The sequence below is a fragment of the Scomber japonicus genome, chromosome 5 (genome assembly GCF_027409825.1).
Source record: "Scomber japonicus isolate fScoJap1 chromosome 5, fScoJap1.pri, whole genome shotgun sequence".
NCBI lineage: Eukaryota > Metazoa > Chordata > Actinopteri > Scombriformes > Scombridae > Scomber > Scomber japonicus.
Genome location: NC_070582.1, coordinates 7424972 through 7450740, shown reverse-complemented (window position 1 = coordinate 7450740; position 25769 = coordinate 7424972). Strand labels below are relative to the sequence as shown.

The window sequence follows — 25769 nt, the reverse complement described above, 5'->3', positions numbered from 1 at the left end:
TTAATCTATTCTGGGAACTTTTCTTTTCACATTTCAGTCCACACGCTATTCAGTAGACTTTCTCAGCTTCACATCTCGTAGTTAGAGATAATATCTTGTTAAACACAGGTGAGGAGTTCTGGTCCTCGGAAATGAAGCCAACGCGGAGGTAACTTAGAACTGCATTCTATCAAAAGGCCACCAGGGGGCGATCGTTTTGATGTCAAAAGGACTTCTGTCTCAATACAAGTCAATGGAGAATTCACCAACTTCTCACTTGATTTCTAACCTCAGTAAACGTTTTCAAAATGTGTTTATGGTCTCAATCGCTAGTTTAAAGTCTTCTTCAATGCAGTATGATGTTCATGCCCATATAAGTAGAATCCGTGTTTTTATTTTTCCCAGCATGCACCTGAAATTTTCAAGATGGCGCTGCCTAGATTCGAAACTATTGGCTTCCGAGCAGCAGTCCACAAACCAATGGGTGACGTCATGGATGTTACGTCCATTTCTTTTATACAGTCTATGGTTAAACAACATAAAGCGAGAGGTCAGATCAGTGTTTTTTTAAAGTTCTCTTGTAGATGCAATTTCTAGATCTGCTACAAGATGTCCAGAATCAGCTGATCATCCTGAGTCAAGACAGTTCTCAACACACCTTACTGCTTTGACAAAGATGGCAAACATACAGTATCCAGCTTTTTTAGTGCAAACTGTAATGACTTAGTTTCCCACAAAATAGACGTTACACATCATGCAGGCCTGACTGAACTATTAACAACAATTAAACACTGCATACCAATAACATTTAGTGCAAAGACTGACTGATCTCTGGACTGAAAAACAACCTCAAATCAGGCTAGCCCAACCTAATTGAAGGTGCTGTCAATCAAGCTCAGTCTGTATACACCCTCGCAGCATTGAGACGTAATCAGGTGACTGCAGTGAAAACACCTGTGAGGATGGGGCTGTAGAGGCTTAAAGAAACCCAACACAGTTACCAGCTGTGAGCGGGAGATTCCCCACAGAAATGATCATTTCAGTAACATTTTCTACACTAACTTTTGTGAGCCAGCGGTGTCCTTAAGCAGAACTGAAATCAGCCCCAACTGTGAACATTTTTAAATCCAGGTTAAAATCACTTCTCTTCTCCTGTACTTATGATTGAGCTCTTTCAAATCACTTTACATTATAATCTTTCATTTGCACTCTATGCTATGCCCTTTTAATGATTTTAAAGCAAATCTTATATTTAATTCTCTATTCTAGTATTTTATTTCTCTCTCTTTCTATTTTTCTGTACTTTGTTTTTATTATTAGTGTAGTGTAGTTTTTTTCTTCTTCTAATTCTTACTGTTAAATGTCTGTTTTATGTAAAGCACTTTGAGTTGCCATTGTGTATGAAATGCGCTATATAAATAAAACTGCCTTGCCTTATCTTAACAATTTTCAACCATTCTGCTTCCTCCTATACAATCTTTTACACATGCTATGAGATGGATGTGAGTCTATACATTTTTAACCTATGTGGCCTCGGTGGGATTGGAAGCATTAACCCCGACATGGTCACTGCCAGCCTCCACTAACCGAGCTCCACGGGAGCACCAATAGCAAGAAAACCCTCCCAGCAAGTCAGAAAGGTTCAGATTGCAGTGTGGGTGGTTACTTCCATAGCATAACCTCACACAAATCCAAAAGCTTGACATTTAGCCCTGCGGTCAATGTTCAGGTTTGCTTACTGTTAGTACAGTAGCAATGTTGTCAATGGCACAACAGCCAGCTAATGAAGAGGTTTCCTCCATGTGAACAAAGGCACAGTGATGAACATCACAAGCTCGTCCTGCTGGGAGAGTAACAGCCGATCAATAAGGTCAATGGACTCTAAAGAAAACTCTGAACTGCTCAGATCAATCCAATTTAGAAGCACCTCAGACACTCTCTTAATGATTTTCCTCAGAGTGTTGGTGTGTGTTTGTATGCGCAGTGGAGAGAGTGATGTGCATAATGAACTAAAGAAATCCTACTTTACAGAGAGAAAGTCACGACATCGGCATTTGAGAACAGATTTAGAATAATAATCCATGACTGCTGGGAAAGACTGAGGCATTTACAACAGAGGCAACAGACTTATTGTACCTCTAAGTATTGAATTGATGACGGTAGAATTGATGATTAATCGACAACAAAGCAGCTTCATCCATCTATGTTACTATAGATCCTCCACTGTGACCACCAACAATTAATGCTCTTCGGCACCATCGCACTACTGTTTTGTTCTTATTCATCTATTCAGACCATTGTCCTGACAGTCATCTGAAGGCTGCACAATAACTAGATATTATGTTGAATGTTTTATTAGTATGTGAGTATCAGTCAACAGATTTTTAAATAACTTATCTGCCAAAGGATTTGAAAGTTTGAAACTGTATTTTTGTCTCAAATTCAATTTACTGAGATCAACTCTGGCTCGACATTACGTCTTCATCAGATAATATTCAGCATGTGACCAAAAGGGTCCAAATATAGACCCAGGTGTGGATTCCAGGTGGACCCCATCTCGAGACTTTAAAGATATGAGAGAGACAGATAACAACGAGGGAACTCATCTCTGTTTTATAATCAACTTAACAGAAACATGTAAATATGCTCTACATGATAATCAATCATTAAAACGGCTCAAATGAGACGGTGAAGTCAAAATGACAAAAAATGTCTAATGTCATCATCCCTCTTAAGTACATGAGGAGATCCAGTATTTATGGTATTTATACTCAGTGTATCTCCCTCTGGAGAAAACTGAAGCTGTGCTATTAATAGCTGTGATCTGTATCTTTCAGCACGATCCACGCAGAACATGTATCAGCAAATTTACTCAGTTGTTTTATGTCATTGTTGGTTTGCAGAGAAAATATCATCAATCGACCATAGAGTGAAAGTTTTGACCTGAAACATGAGGTGAGCTGGCTCTGGTCTCCACAATCACACAACTCAACCCAAAAATACACACTAACTAAAAATCATTGTAAATCTCAACTTCAAATATATTAAAATGCATTTACTGTTTGAGTTCTTTAGCTTAAAAAGTTCGAGTCTACATTGAAAACACATATTGTGCCCAGTAGAAAGACATCAAACACTGGACTCTAATCAACAGGAAGTCCTCCGATCTGTCCACAGCAATCACAGAGATGGTGGAAAGCCGCTATGCAAAAGATGAAAGCAGTGGAGCAAGAGGGGAGACGGGAGGTGAGGTGGTTAGTAATGTGATGGAGCCCCGTTCGCTCTCTGAGGTAACCAGGTGAAGCTACAGCGCCTCGCTGGTGCCTTAATTAGACCAAATGACTCCTTCAAAAACTCATTAGCATGACCCCCACTGGGCCCCCTGTGGTTTAGACTGACTTGTTATGTTAGTTTTATGCTCTTTGCTCTGATGCACTAATAGCAGTCTGACAGTGTCTCCTCCACATTATTAAACATTTTATGGGTAAAACTCAATATTAGGTGGGATAAAACCCTTGGATGATGATTGAAAAGGTGGGTCATACCAGACAGAACATAATCTACAGTTTAAAGACCATATGTGTAGATTGTCATTGTAGAATAAAGGATCTTTCAATTTACTGTTACTAATAAAATGGCATTTTCTGGCATTTTTTATAGACAGGGATTAATCTAGAAAATAAAATATAATTAGCTGCAGACGTAGAGTAATCATTTAGGTAATATATCAAGCAAAAATGGCACAAACATTCATGGATCTTCCTTTTCAAATGTGAGGATTAGCTGCTTTGCTCTGTTTTTCAATATTTTTGTTTTGGATGGTTGGAGTGCTGACCTTTGGACCTTTCATACAATAAATGATAAAAGGACAATGACAGTAATCATTAGTTGCAGCCCTACTTTATATCATCTCCAGATTTCAAACACTGAGACTAAATCAATCAACTCCTGCCTCATTGGGCATAAATATGTGTGTCTGATAAAGCTGCACATTACTGCAGTATTATTAGCTGTGCATGTGTGAGCTCATAGCATAAGACAAACATAAGAAACATGCATATCGGTGGATTCCTCCTCTGCTCCAACAAGTCTTTCTGTCTCTTTCTTCACCTTCCTCGTGGAAAGTGCAACATCGGCTGTGACACATCGACCGGCCTCTCAGCAGGTCAGCGTCCGACTTCAATACAGCCACATCACAACACGTCAATTCTTCGACGGGATACACTTCGTACCTTTTGTGCCCAAAGGTCACGGCCATCTCTCTGCTGCGGACCGCTCAGATCAGATGACAACCACACCGGCGTATTTGTGCACAAACATTCTCGGAAGACCAAATATCTGCAGGGCTCGTTTGATTCTGCAGCTCTAAAGGCCTGCCAGCCTCGCTGTATACTATCTATGCACAAACTCCATCTGTCTGTGTGTGTGTGTGTGTGTGTGTGTGTGTGTGTGTGTCATCGAGGTCCTGTGATCAGAAGTGATAGGCACTCATCAGTCAAACGGCTTGTGTGTGTGTCTTTGCAGCAGACTGTGGGATTTTCTTCTCACTGATGCACAATATTGGACTTGAGTTAATCAATCTGTCACTTCTTCTGCTTGAATAAACACGTGATGAGTCCTGCGATGGTTTGGATTTATTGAGTGAAGGAGGGCTTTTTACTGAAGGATGGGATCTATCCAGACTGAATGCTTCAGTAGCTTTGCCAACATGCAGAGACACCAAAGTGGGAAAATCACACCACCCACCAGCTCAGGGCTGCTGAATTTTGTGTTGTCGGGGCCGTTGATGGTGTCTACGCCAACAGCAGCTAAAAACTGAGTTTCATAGAACATGATCAAACTGAACGATTAACCCATGGAAACTATCAATCACTTCAGCTTGTGTTTTCTACGTGGTGAGTGAAATAAAGAGCTTTAAATGTAGGTTTCAGTTTTGTCAAGTCTGTCGTAACTCAACACTGACACGCTCATATGTGTGCAGTAATAATTCCTACTCTCCATACTGACCCTGAAGCTATCTCCCATAATGTGGCTACACTGTAAGAAAGAAAGAAAAAAAAGAAAGGAGAAAGAAAATCTATAGCCTTCATTCCAAAGCTCAGCTGAAGCTAAAATTAAGCTTCAGTAATTTGAATAAGCTAAATCGAGTTGGTATCTTCCAAATTCACAGCCTGTCTGTTTAGCATGAAATTCCCCCTTTTTGTTTCCATATATAGAATTAAGTTCCTCACTCAGCTGTGGTGGAGGGAAATGTTCTGGTAGCGAAGAGTAGCAGATCGACGTTATCTGGCTTTTTTCCACAAAATGTGCTCAGAATAAACTTCTAAGGGGATTTTTTTTTCTTTTTCTTTGCAGATTTGATTGCTGTATTGACTCTCAAGTTCTTTTAGTACATCTCAATGCCGATCTCCAGCTGTTGTCCTCCAGACCCCTGTCAACTTGCTCCGACCTCTTCGCCTGATAACTTATGGAATATGGATCATGTCTATTGATCTGGTGTGTCCTGAAAGAAACAAGTGACGAGCAAAAGCTTTTCTAAAATGTCCTTCCTAATAGGAGCCAGTTGGACTTAAATACCACATTTGCATGGCTCAGCAGAAGATGGGCTACAAGAACACAGATAGTAAGTGTAAATAAATACATAGTAGACATGCAAGTTAAAAGCTTGCAACAAATCTATATGTGACGACCTGAATGTATCTTTCCAGTGCAGCATAGCAAAAGTGGGAATTTTGTTTTAAACAGACTTATATATGGAAGATATCTACTTGATTCACTCAACTCAGACTGCTAAAGCATCATATTAGCTTCAGCCTGAACTTTGGACACACTGCAGAACGAGAGCCGTGGAGTTTCCTCTTACAGTGAAGTCATGTTCTGAGAGTAGAAGCTGTAGCTGAGACCAAGATATTAGTGTGAAATTATTGTATGAAGCCAGACTTGAAAAAAACCCCACACAACTTATTCTATAAAAAGGTGCATGAAATCAAATTTTACCCAGAACAAAATAACCCCACGTACAACTTTATCAAAAACTACGGAGACGGTTCAAGCAGTTAATAACAGGCTGAAAAGCTTTGTTTCACTCGGTATCACCTCTGACCGCTCCCAGCAGCAACACTTCTACATCACTGCTTTAGTGCAGAAAAAACAATATTTTCAGCTTTCACAGCACTTCACTGAGTGAAAAGGATGGTCAAAATCATTGCAGCAAAAGCTGAGATATGCTGACCTTTAGTCCTTAGTCTTGATCATTATATTCATTTACAAACAGTTATTCATTTGGCAGACGCTCTTCTCTAAAGTGGCGTACAAATGAGGTACAAGCAAAGCCAAAGATGAAGTAGAAACCTTTGAGAATAAGTGCCTCAATATTCAGTGCCATGTTTAATAAGTGCCACTAGGCTGCAGGTGTGTGTAAAACATAAGTGCCTAACAAATGGAAGATCAGATTCTACATGTCTGAGCATGCAGCACAACTCCTTATTCAGGCTCCTAAAATCGCACATTGACTATTGCAACTAACCCGAACCCTTATTGGCAACTAACCCGAACCCTTATTGGCAACTAACCCTAACACTCACTGGCAACTAACCCGAACCCTAACCCTTACTGGCAACTAACCTGAACCCTTACTGGCAACTATCCCTAACCCTTACTGGCAACTAACCTGAACCCTTACTGGCAACTATCCCTAACCCTTACTGGCAACTAACCTTAACTCTTACTGGCAACTATCCCTAACCCTTACTGGCAACTAACCTGAACCCTTACTGGCAACTATCCCTAACCCTTACTGCCAACTAACCCGAACCCTTATTGGCAACTAACCCGAACCCTTATTGGCAACTAACCCTAACACTCACTGGCAACTAACCCGAACCCTAACCCTTACTGGCAACTAACCTGAACCCTTACTGGCAACTATCCCTAACCCTTACTGGCAACCAAACCTAACCCTTACTGACAACTAACCCGAACCCTTACTGCCAACTAACCCTAACCCTTACTGGCAACTAACCCAAACCCTCAATGGCAACTAACCCGAACCCTTACTGGCAACTAACCCGAACCCTTACTGGCAACTAACCCGAACCCTTACTGGCAACTAACCCGAACCCTTACTGGCAACTAACCCTAACCCTAACCCTTACTGGCAACTAACCCAAACTCTTACTGGCAACTAACCCGAACTCTTACTGGCAACTAACCCTAACCCTTACTGGCAGGTCTCTGCAGATGATCCAGAACACGGCAGCACATCTGGTGTTTAACCAGCTCATAACAGCACATCTCATCCCACCATTAATACCTCTCCACTTGCTGCCCACATCAAATTCAAAACTCTGACACTTGCTTACAAAACAGCAACTAAACACATCCCCCTGAATTCCCTCATTCAAGTGTATGTACACCTCCTGCTCAATACACTCCGCCAATAAACAGTGCCTAGAAAAACCAACACAGGGCCCTGAGTTGTCTTCTGTAGTTCCCTGGTGGTGGAACAAGTTACCAAACTGTGTTCGATCTGCAGTCTCTCTCAGTCTTTAAGAAAAGAGGAAAGACCCAGCTCTTCAGTGAGCACCTCCACACATGTACTTAGCTCTATGGTATTTACTGGAGTTGTTTTGAACTACCAGATGTAACTTTGGATTAAAGCATCTGCAAAATGATTTTTTGAGAGACAGAAAGAGCTACTACTATTGATCCCTGCCCACAGTAAACAGCAACATTACAACTTTACAATCAATTGTTAATGTAGACTTTCTGTTTTAGTTAGAAGCCTCCAAACCCAACATAACATATTTACGACTTGCCACTGAAGCACTTCCTCATGACTAGTAAACTGATTTTGATCAATTAAATTGCTTTTAAAGTTGCTCTTTAATCATTTGGCCAGAGAGTTTTAAAAACTCACTTTCGGAGTCATATTGTCCTCCCCAATGAGAAGCAGCCATGATCTTAAAGGGTCAGTTCACCTAAATGAGCAAAATGCAGGACTTTGACACCAGAGACCCGGGTTCGCATCGTGAATCTCTTCAGGTTTAGGTAACAAAAGCACTTTAAAGTTAAATATTAATAAATACGTCACGTTTCAAGTCAATGCAAACTTTAAAGTACACAATCTTTCTCTAACCTTAACCGAGTGCTGCTAATGAGATACTCTAACATGGATATCAGTTTATACGCTATGTTAGCACATGTAATGGCAGCATTTTGAAAGAAAACAAGACATGAGTCACATCCTAACAGAAGAGATTTTCTGTCATGATACCATCATTTCAAAAGAACAATTATTTTGTCCCAATGTTGGTTTCCTCATTTTGGAGGAAACATCTTCACAGGCTCTGATCTTAAAATCATTGACGTCATTACTAGTCTGATTTCTTCTCTCGAGCCATTATCAAGCTTTTATCTTTGACCAACATAAAACAGCAACAACAACAGTTTCCTGCAGCAGCTGGGTGATTTAAGGTCTGTGGAAGCATATTGTTGTCCAAAGTCTGTGTGTGCTTCTTTTCATTATGTCTCAAACCATAACCTAACTTTTACCATACAGAGCTGGCTTTCAGTGTTTTCTGATGTTTTATAGACAAAATGTTGAATTAGAGATTTGAGGAAGTAATCAACAGATACATAATAATTTCAAAATAATGGTTACTTGTGCTTTCATGAGTTTACACACAAGAAATCTTCCCAATAAAGTAAATCAAAAACCCAAATAATACAGTCTCATATCATTATATTGAAGTTCTACATACAGTACAGGTGACAAATTAAAGGGGAAAATCTGAATAGAAGAGTTGAGAAACATAAGAGAAGATTGCTCCACACAGGCCGGAGTCATAGCTGAATGGTTTAACGATGCAGGACTTCAACTATCTGCCATTTATTCCCTCTACAGCTGAAACAATTAGTCGATTCATCTTTTTGATGGACGACAGAAAACCAATCAGCAACCTATTTTGATAATCATATTGTTTTAGTCATTTTTTAGGAAGATTTGAGGATGGTGGCTTCTTAGATGAGAGGATATTATTGATTGGGGGCAGCTGTGGCTAAGAAGGTAAAGCGGGTTGTCCGTCCATCAGCTGTTCGATCCGGAGCTCCTCCATGTCAAAGTGTCCTTGGGCAAGAAATTGAATCCCAAATTGCTCCTGAAAGCTGTACCATTAGTGTGTGTGTGTGTGTGTGTGTGTGTGTGTGTGTGTGTGTGTGTGTGTGTGTGTGTGTGTGTGTGTGAGAATGATTGAATGAGAAAATGTGTGAATGAGAAAAACTCCTCCTGATAAGCAGATTGGCACCTTGCACTGCAGCCTCTGCCTTCAATATATGAATGAGTAGATGTGGCATGTAGTGTAAAAGTGCTTTGAGTGGTTGGAGGTGTTACATAACTACAGTCCATTTACCATTTATGATTGGTCAAGAAACTATAAAAAACTGTGCAAATTGCCCTTTATGATATAAGTTCCAAACACAAAGCTTTATTACGTTTAAATTTCTGTCTACGAGTGAATAATGACTTTTTAGTCTCAAGTTTTAATGGACTAGTTCTTAAAGTGCTCCGTACAAATGGAAATGTGTGTAATACAAAAGCTTAAGAAGTGCAGCTATGATATGAACTCTGTGGTTTGACTGTTTCCAGATTAAGAATGAGCTTCAAGTTTCAACAAAAAAGAGCAAAAAAGCAGAAAATCTTCACATTTGAAACATTGTTGCTTGAAAAATAACTAAAATAATAATTAATTTTTGAAATGTGATGCAGATTAATCAACTAATCAAGTTTTACTAGTATAAAAATGAAGGGAACTAACTATTTACATTATCAATTAATGTGTCCGTTATTGTTTTTATTCACTGACTAATCACTTAATCTATGAAATACTAAAAAAATGTGAGAAAATGTATCATTAAGTCTTGTTTTGTTCGACCAACCCAAAGATTAGTTGATGCGAATGATACGAAACAGAAGCTGCATCGCTTACCTCTATGTATGGATAGATAGATAGACAGATAGACAGATAGATAGATAGATAGATAGATAGATAGATAGATAGATAGATAGATAGATAGATAGATAGATAGCAATTACCATTGTTATTGATTCATCTTTAGAATAATCAAGTAATGTTTGGTCAGAAAAATCACAAGTTCCTAGAGATCCTGTCTTCAAATGTCTCTAAAACTGAAATATATTCTGTTGAGTATCATATACAACAAAGATAAGTAGTAAATCCTCACACTAGAAAAGCCAGAGCTGCAGAAGTTATCAATATGTTTACAAAATTGTTTACTGTGATCAGTCGTGTGAGCTCATAGATAGATAGATAGATAGATAAATAGATAGATAGACAGATAGACAGATAGATAGATAGACAGATAGACAGATAGATAGATAGACAGATAGATAGATAGATGCACTGAAATGATGATGATTAAACACACTAAATAAATCCAATGAAATACATCATTAAAGGTGTCTCTGAGTCTCATCAGTCAGTTGCAGTATCCAGATATCCCTCACTCCTCTCCTCCTCCTTCCTTACTTTCTGTCTCCATCTACTGTAAACCTCTCTGTCACTGCTACACTCAGAGACGATGCTGCCACAACATGAACCAGACACAAAAAAATCCTCTGAAATTATTTTTAAAAAAAATGCTCCCTTATAATCTGACAACGAGAGTGAGTGTCTAATAAACTGATATCAACATGTAGTAAAGTCCCACAGCTGCAATATTACAGCTTAGAGATGTAAAGACCAGGCATGTCAACTCTGACCTCCGTCTGGCGATCATCCAAAGGCGAAGTGCTGCAAACATACGCACAGAATCCAGTCGGATCTCCATCCATTTCCACACATACAACCCTATACCATCATGCATCTTCCACTATTATGATACAAGGTGAGAAGTGATCATTACAATTGTGCATTTTGGGGTTAAAACCACTGATAGTAAACTGTGTTTTGCAAGAAAACCGAGCGCGAGAGGACTTGGTGCGTTTACTCTCCGCTAAACATCCATCCAGCGTGTTAGGATTAGGAGCCGTCACTTATTCCTTGTCAAGGTGTCAAATATATCAGATTTATTATAGATAATATTGCACATATGAACATGCTCTGTGTATCTTCTAAATAAAGCACGTTATCAGCAGTTTGTACTCACCGACAAGAAACCGTGAGTTCAACTTTGGTGGCAGGTATCGCAGCAGTGAACGGGTCTGCGTCCCCAATACACGCCATATTCATCGAGCTGCTGCCTGGTCGATCACAAATCGCCCCGTATCCAGTGCCTTAACGGCGGCATGAGAGGAACCAACAGACAGGAAAAGGAAGAATAAAGAGGAAGCCGTGAAAGAGATAATAAACCGGGATTTTCTTTTTTTTCTTTTTCTTTTTTGTACAGTCTGGAAGCTCAAAACCTGGAGAGAGCGCCGGAGTCGCTGCTCTGTGCGCCTCGGTGCTCCGGAGGAGAGACGACTGCGTAAAGGGGAGGGAAGACACACACACATGCACATGCACACACACACACACACACGTGCACTCACTCACACGCACGCACACACACACTATAGAAATGTATTTATCTACTTATAATGAGCACATTAGTCTCACAAAAAAGGATTGATTCTGCATGATCTTTATTTCAAAGGTGAGTTTGGGGACAAAAATAAATTAAATCTTTATCGTCTAATGGAAATTTGGTTTGGGCACACAATGCTACTGCTGCACAATTACATACATTACCATATCTCATACATCTCATAGCTAAATGCTGAGATAAAAACGATCAATATATTACTCGGGATAGGAGCTAAAAAATCAATAAATAGAAAAATGAAAAATGAAAAGGTAAAAAACTGAAGAATCTCATCTACTTCACTGGTCCATGCATATTCCCACATTCACCATACATAACAGTACATCATCATCATCATCATCATCATAACAACAACAGCTAACACTTGCTATTGTTCACCACTGTGGTGTTTGTTTATGGTTGTAATGAACTGGGTGGAGGAGTGTTTGTGTGTGTTTGTGCATGCCTGCAGGGAGGAGCTGATACTCACAGTGAAGGATATGGGGGGGGGGGGGGGGGGACTGTTTTCCTCATGTAGGGTTTAGAGATCTGGATGATGTTTGACTCTCGTGATCTTCATCGTGAGCTGTGTGAGGTGGCTGACCTGCTCCTTTGACTGCACAGACCAAACCAAACTATTGGGAGAGAGATGATGTAAATTCACAGTTAAGTGTTAGTGTTGGAGACTGGATATAATATACTTGTATAAGTGTAAGTATAAATGTCAGATGATTACATGGAGTTTAGATTAAGGTTGAGAATGTTGAATTGGACACTCAGCTATCACAGCGGTGTTTGAGGAAGGGAATCATTCTGTGTGGTTGATGTTATTCATAGAGTGCGGTACAGAGGACACACTTATCTATTTGCATTGAATTTTGGTGTCTTGTAAAGTCCCATGTGACCTAGACACTTGTATGTGCATGACATAATAACTACCTACTTACAATATACCCTTATCTACAGATGGTCGATAAGGTTGTTGATCAATAAACCCACAGATTTATTTAGCAGGCAGCTGAGAGTCATACAAACTCACACTGGAACAAGCTTCTGTTTTACACTGATTCTTCCTTTTGTCATTTGGTTTGTTAATGTGAGGAGTGAAGAGGGGCCTGTGTTGACTTATAATTAAATGATCTCTTTTCCCTGATGAACTTTGACGATGACTAAAAAACAATGAGCTGTTTTTCTTATTTAATTACTGTAAACACTCAGATGAGCTCCTCAAATCGTCCGTCTGATGGTGAATTATTCACAAATTAAATTTCCTTGCAATCATTCTTTTAACCCTCCTGTTGTCCTCCCGGGTCAAATTGAACCCATCTCTTTTCCTTCCTTCCTTCTTTCCTCCCTCTTTCTTTAATTTTTCCTTCGTTCTTGCCCTCCTTCTCTCTTTCTTTGCTCCCTCCTCCTTCCATACTTCTTTCCTCACTTCCTTCCTTCCTTCTCTCCTTACTTCATTCCTCTTTTCCTCCCTCCCACCCTCCCTCCCTCCTTTCCTTCCTTCCTTCCTTCCTCTTTTCCTCCCTCCCTCCTGCCTTTCTTACTTCCACCTTTCCTTCTTTCTTACCTTCCTTCCTTCCTTCCTTTCTTCCCTCCTTACTTCCTTCCTCCCTCCCTCCTTCCTTACTTCCACCTTTCCTTCCTCCTTTCCTTCTTTCCTCCCTTCCTTCCTTCCTCTTTTCCTCCCTCCCTCCTTACTCCTTTACTTCCTCATTCCTTCCTTCCTTCTTTCCTCCCTTCCTTCCTCAGTCCTTCCTTGATCTGAGGACAACAGGAGGGTTAAATATTATAAGATAATTCAGAGGAAATATGTCAAAGATAAAAGAAAGTCGGTTTTCTCTCTATCCAAATATTAAGAAATTTTCTCAGGGGAGCCAAATGAATTATCCTTGTGGGTGGGAGAAAATACAGTTATCAGTGTTTCAAGTAGAACTGGGAAGTAATAAAACTTATGACTTACATGTAGTTTTAAGTTAGGGAATTAAAATAATTAGAGACGTGCAGCGTATCATCAAATATTGACTTTGCAAAATCGGAACGAGTCTGAAAATGCCTGCAGCTGATAGTTAATCAACTAAATACAGTATGAAGCCAAAGACATTATGGACACAATTATTAGTGGTTTACTATTATTATTATTATTATTATTATTATTATTATTATTATCATTATTATTAGTGTAACTGCAACTTGCAAAACACACTTTATTCTCCACCCACATGAAGTCAGCTGCTCATTTAATGAGGTAAAAAGGTGTGTCATGTGGTCACCGTATGTCCAACCGTCTCTTCATTATAATACTGCGATGAAGGACGAGGACCAGCGCCAAACCTTCTGATTGGTGAAAAGTGGTGAAAAAGTGTCAAATCGAAGCCAGATGGCAACGAGCACCTGAGCAAAACAAACTCAATTAACCAGCTCGGTGTGACCCTCAGAGCTAAAAATGGAAAAATGTCTGTCAGCTTCAATTAGGCTGAAGAAAAAGACAGAAAGTTCAACTTGAGGGTCAAACACCTGTTAGATTAGCCAGACATGGAGCTGTGTGTTTTATATTGGGGTAATATGGGTCTTAGTAAGTTGTATGTTTTATTAGAACGTAAAATTAAAATCCCCATTCACTCAAAAATGTGTTTGTTCACCTGGATGTCAGCAGGATTCATCATCTGGGAACATCTGGACCAGAATGGTGGATAGTCTGCATGACTAAAAAGCAAAGATAAAGAGAAGGTCAGAAAAAAAGTATAATTTTTCTTATTTTTTTTTCATCTTTTTTTACTATGGTAACCATAGTGACCCCTCACATTTATTTCGTGACCCCCTATAGGAACCACAGTTTTCCCTTCCACACTTTAAATAGTTGGATTTATATGTGACATTAGACTTTGTATTTCATGGTAGTATAATAATTATTCATCATGTTTTATTTTTAATTGATATATGGTTCAAAATGAGTAATTACAGCCCTGCTTTCAGAGCTAATTCCACCTCTAAAAACACAATAAACCTCATGGCTAAAAGTAGAAATACACCTTTAATCTCATATTATAACATAAAAAATAAACCTTTTATGTTAATCTGCAGCTGTACAGTAACATCCTCCTCTCTTCTGGTTTCAAACTTTCTATAATATTCTGGAAACTAGCTACAGGGATTTGGTCCCATTCAGCTACAACAGCATTCAATATTTATAACACTGATGTTTGGTGATCACAGTGTGCGTCTTCACAGCTGCTTGCAAAGCTACTTCATTGCACACTGATCAGGGAAAATAGCTTCTTTATGAACACAGGAACTTCTACAAACAAAGTTGGAATCACATTAATGTCTAAAATATACAAGACAGACTTCTCTTAATAAGAACTAAGCAGCCGAGCTCAAACCATGAAAAGTGTTCGTACATAACAAAATAATGTGAAATTATGCAGATTCCACCATAAATACAGTATCTAATGCAAAAACAGCCCTTGCTTCTTGTGTGCAGTAATACAGATCTTTCCATGCTGTATTGTGTGTTTGCTGATTGTCTCCGAGCTCAAACCATAATCTCTCTGCAGGGTTCACAGATCTTCTCAGAATCACATTTTGGATGAAAACCTGAATATAGTTTCCACAATTTCAGCGTAATGTTCTTCCTAAAATGATGTCTACTTACTGTACGCTACACAGCCCCATCTTCTCTACCTGAATATAGCACCTGAACGGCAATTTGGACAAAATGACCACTATGAATCCATTTGATTTGGTCTTTTTGGTGGTCAAGGTATCCTGGGCACTGGGTCACATCCTGGTAAAAAAACAGAAGAGAGAGAGTGCATCAAAAAACATTGATGGAGGAGCAGGAGGACGAGGACGAGGAGGAGGAGGAGGAAGAGGAGGAAGGGGGAGGAGGAGGAGGAGGAGGAGGAGGAGGAGGAGAAGGAAGGGGAGGAGGAGGAGGAGGAGGAGGAAGGGGAGAAAGGGGAGGAGGAGGAAGAGGTGGAAGGGAAGGAGGAGGAGGTGGAAGGGAAGGAGGGAGAGGAGGAAGGGAAGGAGGAAGAGGAGGAGGAAGGGGAGGAAGGGGAGGAGGAGGAAGGGGGAGGAGGAGGAGGAAAGGGAAGAGAAGGAGGAGGAGGACGAAGAGGAGGAAGAGAAGGAGCAGGAGGAGGAGCAGGAAGGGAAGGAGGAGGAAGAGGAGGAAGGGGAGGAGGAAAGGGAGGAGGAAGAGGAAGGGGAGAAGGAGGTGGAGGAAGGGGAGGAAGAGGAGGAAGGGGGAGGAGGAGCAGGAAGGGAAGGAGGAGGAAGAGGAGGAAGGGGAGGAGGAGATGGAGGAAGGGGGGAAGGAGGAGGAAGTAGGGGAGGAGGAGGAGGAGGAGGTAGGGGAGGAGGGGGAGGAGGAGGTAGGGGAGGTAAGGGAGGAGGAGGAGGAGGAAGGGGAGGAGGAGGAAGAGGAAGGGGAGGAGGAGGAGGAGGAGGAGGAGGAAGGGGAGGAGGAGACACCTTACTCGCCAAAATGAAACTATGAGTTTGAAGCCAGGAACACAGCCGACAGTTGAAATCCTAATCAAGTGAGAAAAGTCTCAGCTTCACACGTTTGCTCCTTTCTTCAGATCACAGTGGTTGACGAGTACAGTGTGTTCTGTGTTCTGAGGTCTGTGGAGATGTCTGCAGATAATAAACACCTTTTATTTGTGTCTGTTAATAACCACTTCAGGTACATCGGCTCTTTATGCAACACAAACAGAGAGGGAGGTGAGTGAAAACCTCGGTGAACTCCATGTACTGAAACAGAGAGGAAATGTATCGGTTGATTTCAGTTCAACTGTGAAATATCTATATATATTATGTAAGTATGTATTATATGTTTTTACTACTATTGTATTTATTATTTATTGTTCGTTATCTTTTTTTATTGATGCTTTTCTGTTTTTTTTACCATGCTGCTACAATACTGCAAATTTCACCATCATGGGACTGATAAAGGAATCTTATCTTATCTCAATTTGTTTAACCTTCCTGTCGTCCTCCCGGGTCAAATTAACCCCGTCTGTTTTGACTGTTCCTTCTTTCCTCCCTTCCTCTTTTCCGTTCTCCCTCCTCCCTTCCTTCCTTCCTTCCTTCTTTCCTTCTTCCACCCCCCTTTCTTCCTTCCTTCTGTCCTTCCTTCCTCCCTCCTTCCCTCCTTCCTCCCTCCCTCCTTCCCTCCTTCCTCCCTCCTTCTTCTTTCCTTCCTTCCTTCTTCCCTTCGTCTTTTCCTTTTTTACTCCCTCCGTCCTTCCTGCCTTCTTTCTTTCCTCCGTCCTTCCTTCTTTCCTTTCCTCCCTTCCTTCCTTCTGTTTGTCCTTCCTCCCTCCCTCCTTCTTTCCTTCCTTCCTTCTTCCTTTCCTCCTTTCCTTCCATCCTCCCTCCTTTCCTTCCTTCTCCCTCCCTCCCTTCCTTCCTTCCTTGACTCGAGGACAACAGGAGGGTTAAACAATCTTTATCCAACCTGCAAATTTCATACAGTAGGTAGTCAGATGATGAAGAGATTTTGGTACATAATGATAGAATAACTTTTGAAACATTATGTTTATGATGAAAAAATAAAAGATAAAACTGCGTAAATTGTAAACTAAGATAATTCAAAAGGAATCAAGTCTGAGTTCAGATGGCGTTAAACGGCTGGCTAATAATTTAAGTGGTCAAGACTGAAATATTTAATTAATTACCATGACATTTGGAGAGGATGAATCTCTCCGACTTTGGTGATACTTTAACTTTTCCTCTTGTGCCACTGTCTTGAATGTATCAGCAATAAAAAAATGGCACTAATTTCTATAAAAGTTGCTAATTGGTGCACAAAGTTTGAAAAGTGTCATGTAGCTAAAAAAAAAAAGGTGCCATATTCCTTCAGGCTTAGATTTCACACACTTCCTGTAATAAAACATCTGAAAGTAAGGTCTAATGTGTCTTTTTTAGGGTTCCTTGACTTGAAAAAGTTAGAGACCCACTTATTTCCTTCATGTGCTGCCTCACAGAGCCTCTAACTTTGGCTCTGGTTTTGTTCCTCTCGGTTTTGGGCTCTGTTGGGAGAGATATGAGAAGATATGATGAGTGTAATTCATCTCCCCCCCCTGTTCAGTACAAGAGCAATATCAGCTTTATACAGCAGCTAAGGGAGTGATAGATGAAGCGGTTAGTTTGATCATTTGTAATATGGAAGCAGCAGTGATTTATAGAGGGACTCGTTGAACAAATGAGCTTTATTATTATTAAGAACTTTATCTTTATTGGAGAACTGTTTTATCATCTATTGCACTTCTTCTAAGTAGTAAGAAGTTTTTTAATTCTTCCCTCGTGTTTTTAAATTAAAGTCTTCCAAGATTCTTACTATAGTTATAAATGTGATTATAATTTCAGGAATACAGTTGCATATTTTAATAATAAGTGAAAACATCATTAAATTCCTCTGAGATGTAAAAAATGTCTAAATAAAAATATATATCTATGAATCTTTAATACTGCACTAGAATATTGAGTTGAGTCACTTTAATGAAACTTGCATGACTTGAGTTTGTGTTTAATTCTTCAGATTTTCTTAAAAAAAAAGATAGAAAACTTTTTGCTTTAAAGCGCCCCAGTTTATCTGGACATAAAGAATTGTATTACATTCATGCCTCAGTGCCACAAATAGATTTCAAATTATCAGAGTGTGAAGCAGCTCTGTCTGCTACTAATTACAGTCTCCTCAATCTCCCTTTCTCTTAATTTGCTAGAGACGTAGTCTTGCTGCGATAGATGTCGAGTTCTTCTAAAATGTATTAACCCTCTTCAGCCCAGTCTTACCCACTAGTGGATCCAATAATACTTTACTTTAAACTCTAGTCAGGATTTCAAACTTTTATAAGCTAAGATTTGGGGGAAACATTTATTTTAACCCTCCTGTTGTCCCTGAGCAAAGGAAGGAAGAGAGGAAGAAGGAAGGAAAGGAGGGAGGAAGGGAGGGCGGATAGGAAAGAAGGAAGGGAGGAAGTAAAGGAAGGAAGGATGGAGGAAAGAAAGGAGGGAGGGAGGGAGAAAGGAAATGAGGAAGTAAGGAAAGAAGGACGGAAGAAAGAAGGAAGGGAGGAAGGAAGGAAGGAAGGAAGGAAGGAAAGGGGTGGATGAAGGGAAGGACAGAAGGAAGGAAGGAAGGAAGGAAGGAAGGAACAGTCAAAACAGACAGGGTCAATTTGACCCGGGAGGACGACACAAGGGTTAATTTAAAGCTTCTTCTTAGATTTGAATATAAGCATCATATAGTTTAAGGTAAGCGTTGGGACATACAGAAATATAATATCTTGCATCATTAAGGGTTTGTATGTTTTTATAAATAATGATATAAGAGAAGAAATCATTAAAGATCTCCATGTATCAACATATTACTCTGCTTGGATCAAATCATTTGTCTGATATATTTTTGTCCATATAAAAAAATATAATAACCACTTTAAAATCCTTAAAATGGCATCTACTCTTTTTCCCCTCATTGAAATCATCCATAATCATAATTATGTAAATATAATTCATATGAGAAGTTCAGCTGCTGGACTAAAGATGTCTCCTTGTTCACTGTAAAGTTCTTAACCCTTTACATACTGTTCATATTCTGACTCATAATTAGTCTCTATACTAATTCATATTCATACATTTCCCGTAAGTCAGTAATAAAAGTTTGATTCATCTTTCGCAATCACTATTTTATGTTCCAGAACGTTTTATAGAATATGAAGAATACAACGACATGTTTAATGCTTTTTCTCCTTGTTCCTGTCTTATTTCGTTCGTTCATTCGTTCCTGTCTTATTTCATTCCTTCCTTCCTTACTTACTTCCTGTCTTATTTCCTTATTTCTTTACTTCCTGTCTTATTTCCTTACTTACTGTCTTATTTCCTTCCTTCCTTACTTCCTGTCTTATTTCTTTCTGTCCTTATTTCCTTCCTTCCCGTCTCATTTCCTTCCTTCGTTCATTCGTTCGTTCGTTCCTTCCTTCCTTACTTACTTCCTGTCTTATTTCCTTACTTCCTCTTTAAAAAGAGGTTAAACTTGTACATTTGCATATATAAAAATATATAAAATGTGTATCAGCTGCACAAAAACCTAAAAAATATTTTATTTCCATTTTTGTATACTGTGAGTCACATTAGGAAAGAAAATGTGTATGGGTTTTTTTTTTAGTTTTTTTTTACAGCTTTTAAATGTAAACAAGGGTCAAATTTAACCCTGAACAGTATGTAAGGGTTAAATGTGTAAGTTTAATATTGAACCAGGGTTAGCTTCCAAAATATGAATCGTGCTCATAGGTTCACCCATTCCCCACTTTCAGCATAATTCTGCTCTGTGAAGCTCAAACATCCCACAGCACTCAAACATCCCACTGCAGGAACAAGAACAGATTATTGAGTGAATCATGACTTCATTACATTTCAGCTAAATCTACTAACACAACAAAACTATAATTATTAGATCTTTATTTCAGTTACATATCACCTCTCTAGTTAATAAGCTGAAGTTTGTTGAAAGAACCCACCCTCTGCACAGCTCACCTGTTCTACTTGTGCGTGGCTCAGTGTAAATGGGTCTTTCAGATCTAGTTTGTGCTTAGGCAGGTCAAAATCTCTCTCTAAGGGGCGGAGAGAGATCCGCTCAGCAATGAGCAGCAGCCCCCGAGTGAAATGTGCACATCTCTGCATCTTGTGAAACAGCTGGTTGTGCTGTTTTTAAATGAGGATTAATAGGCTAACATCAAAGAGAGAGGCTACTGGCAATTGAACGCCACAGCTGGTGTTTGTGGGAAAAGTCAGCAACACAATTTAATAGAATAAAGATTTAGCAGTAGAGCAGAGACGCAGAGATAGAGAGAGAAGCTTTGTTCACACGCAAGAGAAGTGGATTAACCTTCCTGTCGTCCTACCGGGTCCAACTGACCCCGTCTGTTTTGACTGTTCCTTCCTTCCTTCCTTCCTTCCTTCTGTCATCCCTCCCTCCCTCCTTCTCTCTTTCTTTCCTTCATCTCTTTCCTCCTCTGTTTCTTTCCCCCCATTACCTTCATTCTTTCCTCTGTCCTTCTTTCCTTCCTTCCTCCATCCTTTCCTTCCTTCCTTCTCCTTTCCTTCCTCCCTCCCTCCCTTCCTTCTTCCTCCCTTTCATCCTTCCTCCCTCCTTTCCATCCTTCTTCCTCCCTCCCTCCTTTCCTTCCTTCTTCCTCTCTTCCTTCCTCCCTCCCTCCTTTCCTTCCTTCTTTCTTCCTCCCTTCCTTCCTCCCTCCCTCCCTACCTCCCTTCCTTCCTTCTTTCCTCCCTCCCTCCCTTCCTTCCTCCCTCTTTTCCTTCTTCCTTCCTTCCTTCTTCCTTCCTCCCTCCCTCCCTCCTTTCCTTTCCTCCCTTCCTTCCTCCCTCCTTTCCTTCCTTCCTTCCTTCTTTCCTTCTTTCGTCCTCCCTTTCTTCCTTTCCTACCCTCCTTTCCATCCTTCTTCCTTCCTCCGTTCCTTTCCTCCCTTGCTTACTCCCTCTTTTCCTTCTTCCTCCCTTCCTCCTTTCCTTCCTTGACTTGAGGACAACAGGAGGATTAAAACTGTATTCAGGGTTCAGAGTTGGTGTTTGACTTTGTCCTGTAACTCCACAAAGTATTGCTGAGTCTTCTGAGGGCATTCTGGGTCAAATTAAACCCAACATAACCTCAGTGACACGCAAACACACACTCAGCCAACATTCACATCAGGTGGCCGGTGATTGGTGCTGCCTGTCAGACAGTCCTGCAGATTTATGATGGCCTCCCGAGTCGCTCGTTAGGCGTCTGAACAAAGTCTCTGTTTGAATGTTCTTATTAGATTTTAGCAACAAAAGAATCGACTGTGCACGTTAGGCATCATGATAGAGTATGAAACTTTTCAAGATGGTTTTTGAGTCAGTATTATAGAGTTTTCAGTGATATTGTATTTATGAGTATGTGATAATATTGTGTTATCATTTTAGAAGCTAAGTTTCACAATCGATAATCTATGAAGATGCAAATAAGCTGCACAGTGGATCAACATTGGCTTCAAATGAGTTGTGATGTTATAAATAATGATCATAGTTAGACGCTTTAACGTTTCCCCTTTCAGCTGAGGTATTTGAAGGCATCTTTTTAGTGTCAAACTCTTCTCAAGATGGGCAATTTGCATAAAAACACATAAAACACGAAGATGAAACAACTGACATACATATATGCTATGTTGGTCTGCAGACTGTAATAAGAGTCCTCAGTAACAATAAATAATATCATCACCTCATAACATGATAACTTTAATGCCATCATCATAGTTTAGTTAGAATTAATACTAGACATCAGCAGCAGCAGATAGATCAGCATTATAAATAAATAAACTAGCTCAAGTTAAATCATTATCAGTCACCACAATAGCAACAATGACCTCGTCCTTCCTTTAATACTCAAGGCTGGAATGGAAACGGTCTAGACAAGGGGTGTCAAACATGCGGCCCGTGGGCCAGAAGAGAGGTCCAATCCGGCCCAGTTTCCTTCTTCCTCTTTTCTTTCCTGCCTTCCATCTGTCCTTCCTACCTTCCTTCCTCCCTGTCTTCTTTTCCTTCCATCGCCCTTCCTTCCTTCCGCCCTGTCTTCTTTTCCTTCTTTCTCTTCTCTTCCTGCCCTTGCTCCCTTTCTTCCTTCCATCTTTCCCTCCTCCCTTTCTTCCTTCCATCTTTCCTTCCTGTATTCTCTTCCTTCTCCTCCATCTTTTTAATTATCCGGCCCTTGAATGAAAATGAGTTTTACCCCCGTGGTCTAGACTTATAGCTGCATAATAAGGAGCTGGTCCAAGGCAAGCCTGGGTCTGCCCCTGACTTTAAGATTTATCAAAAATCAAAGTTTTTTAGCCTTCTTTTTAAACATAGAGAGGGTGTCTGCCCCCCCAACCCAAACTGGAATATGGTTCTACATGAGAGGAAAGTTTTTTTCATCCTATTCTACTTTTGGAAAAAACAGGAACCAAAAATAAGCCTCTATATATACTGGTAGTGCAGTGTTCTAGTGGGGTAATATGAGCTCTTTAAGATATGATGGAGTCTGAAGAGCTTTGTAGGTGATTTTAACATTTCTATTGTTTGCAGGGAGCCTGTGTAGAGAAGCTAAAATTGGGAGTAATATGATTTCTTTTTTTTTTGGCAAAATATGTGCAGCTGTGTTTTAGACCAGCGGGAGACTCTTTAAAGACACGTTAAGGCAGCCTGATAATAATAATAAACTGTAATAACCCAGCCCAAATTTCAAAAGAATTACTTTCAGTGTATTAAAAGAGCTATTATCCCACATTGTGACTATCTGCAGCACTGTAACATAAAACATTTAAGAACTGCAGCAGACAAACCTACAGCAGCACATATAATTACACTACTTCATCATCAGAGGCAGATGCTAATATTTGCTGCATCTCTTGTCATTTCATTTTGTTTTTTGGCCCTTTCCTTTCCTTCACTGCTGGTTTCCTGTGATGATGTCAACAAAGCTGGATTACTAACATATCAAAACATCTGGGCTCCAGACCCTCAGGGACCCCCAAAAGCCTCATATTCTTTATTTTTAGTTTGTTGTAAAGATCACTGATTAGTTTGAGTCAAGTAGAACTAACAAGGCCTTTAAGTCAACACCTGCTTTATTCTTCTGTCTTGACTTCAGTAGAGGAATCCTGTGGTAGACTTTAATTAGTGCAAATGCTATCTCTACTACCGAGGGCATCTGAGCAGGGTTAATTTGGGGATTGTCTGTGGAGAAATCAAAGCTTTTCTATTGTTTCCCCTCATTAGCCAAAATCCCTCAAATGTCAGTGGAAAATACTCTTGGATATTGAGATAACTATGAGCGCTTACACTGTTCCTGGGTCAGTCCTGCCGGTGCTGCTACTGCCATCTTGTGTCCAATTTCCATCACTTCAGGCATCTGAGAATGTTTTGTTTTTTTTTACCTATAAGCAGCTTTAACCTAAAGAAACAATGATGTGGAAAGAAACACATGCATTCATAGCATGGGATCATATCAGGAAGAAAAAGACATTAGAAATGAAAAGCTGTGTGGGAGCATGCAGCAAATGCAAATGAGTCCTATGTTCTTCCTGTCATGTGAAAAACATTTACATAGTGTAGGAGGACATCTGTTTAACATTATAACACATTTTAGGCTATAAGATCCCCAACAAGAATAATATATTGAATGTAGGATAACAAAAGTAGTGTTTGGAAGTGACGTATATGTTGCATGCAAAAAAAAGCCTCAACTTAATAACTTATATTAAACATTACAATACATTTGTGATTAAAATAAAGAAGTATTTCCCCTGAGGAGGAATGAGAAGAAAATGGAAGGAATAAATTGCCTTCACTGAAAAAAATAAGGATGTTATAATATCTGCATGTGAATAAATCTATGGACAATATGGAGATAAAGCCAATAAAACCCACTAGTGTTCACCACCATTATTTACTTCATTGTCTTATATAATGATTACCTTTATTGGTGTATGCTATCTCCTTTTTTTCTCTTGTAAAATACCTGTTAGAAATAAAAAGGTTAGAAATAAAAAGAAATGAAGAGCTATAGATCTAAAACCAAAGAAAAAAATGACAATGATTCACACTTTACTCCATTTACCTGTTAATATCTCTATACATAACCAACCTGCAGTCTATCTATCAACAGCAGAGGAGTATCTGTAAATGACTAACAGAACCAAGAAAAGCCACACAGAGTTGGTCGTTTTTGACAGATGGCATTTATTCTCACCAGGCATCTGACATTAGAATCGCTACAGAGTCCGCCATTAGGGAATGGCTTACTACAACTCCAGAGGGGAACGCCCAGGAAATATGGAACAGGGACAGCATAACAAACTAAAAACAAAAGAAAAAAAAAAACAAAAAAAAAAACAACTAACCATCGGCTGATAAATTTAAATCAGTCACACCTTCTGGGAGGAAAATGCTGCTCGTATATAAAGCTCAGTCTTCCTGACAATTCTGGTCCTCTCGGCTCTCGTGCAGGACTCCGTTCAGATTGGTGGTCCCACAAAAACTATAACATTCAGTCAGATTTCTTTTTTTAAATACATTAGTTTACATACATTAGATATGTACTTAAAAGGATGCCTACAACTGTGTTTTTCTTCTTTTTTTTTTTCTTTTAACTGAACATTCAAATGTGACGGCACACGATCTCGACAGACAGTTACATCGGGGGAGACTACGAGTGTCTCCAGGAAGGCCCCAAAAGGATCAGAATTGGGAGACGAGGGTTAGGCTCACAACATTGGTAGAGTCTGAAGTCCTCTCCTCTCCAAAAAAAAAAAAAAAAAAAAAAAGATACTGTTACTTATATATACATACACAGTACATTGCTACGGTACCAAGCGGACCTCGCCTGGAGTCCACAACAAGAAGCCCTCTTATAGGGGTTGAAGAAGGTGAGCGCACGACTTAGCAGCGTGGAGGGGAAAGGGAGAGGAGGTGGGGGGGTTAGACGACAACTCAGTAGTGGCGCGAGGGGTGGGGTGGGGGGGGGGTGGGGGGGGTTCGGTGAGTGTTAACAGCAACACGTGAAGAGTGAACATCTTTTTTTTTAATTATTACACACACACAATGAAACATGAACATGAAGCGTGTAGAATAACCTGCTCACATTTAAAGAAGGATTAAGTGTCAAGACTAAATTGTGTCGATTTTCACAAAGTGCTCGAAAAAGAGTTTAAAGTGGAGCCGTTACAGGTTTTAAAGTGTGGGTTTTTTTTGCGGTTCACAGGCAAAAAAGACGACGAGTCGCACGATTCTGATTTTTTGGTCGCTGATCTTGAGGCAGCTGCGGGGAATTGGAAGAGAGGGGAGGAGCACGACAAAAGCGATGTGAGTGAGGACGTTTAAGGGGAAACGGTGATTTGTCTTTATCACATACAGTAAAGCCACTTTTGTTATTTGGAGGGGGGGGGGGGGGGGGTAAAGGAGCGTGGGGACATTGGTTCTGCTTTGAGTGCAGAGAAACAATCTGTAAAAACCCAAGAAACTGGAGAACTGGGTTGTGAAGACCAGCTACCAACCCGCTAGCTCTGCCACCTTTTTTCTCTCCTCTTAAAACTCAACTTCTTCTTCTTCGTCTTCTTCTTCTTACGTCCGTTTTTCTCTAATCTAACAAAGCACACTACTACCCCCTTTCTTTCTGTCTGATT

At 40.0% G+C, this 25769-nt stretch overlaps 1 protein-coding gene across 1 annotated transcript in view; it reads right to left on the bottom strand.

Moving 5' to 3' along the window:
• LOC128358411 (copine-8-like) overlaps positions 1 to 16802 on the bottom strand; it is an 80939-nt gene extending 64137 nt beyond the window's left edge. Inside the window, exons 1-2 of the mRNA XM_053318670.1 lie at positions 16742 to 16802; positions 11146 to 11254 (exon numbers count right to left, since the gene is read on the bottom strand). Of these exons, the coding sequence (XP_053174645.1) occupies positions 11146 to 11228 (83 nt within the window). The 5' untranslated portion in view covers positions 11229 to 11254; positions 16742 to 16802. The remainder of the gene's footprint in view (positions 1 to 11145; positions 11255 to 16741) is intronic.
• Between the last annotated feature and the right edge of the window lie 8967 nt (positions 16803 to 25769).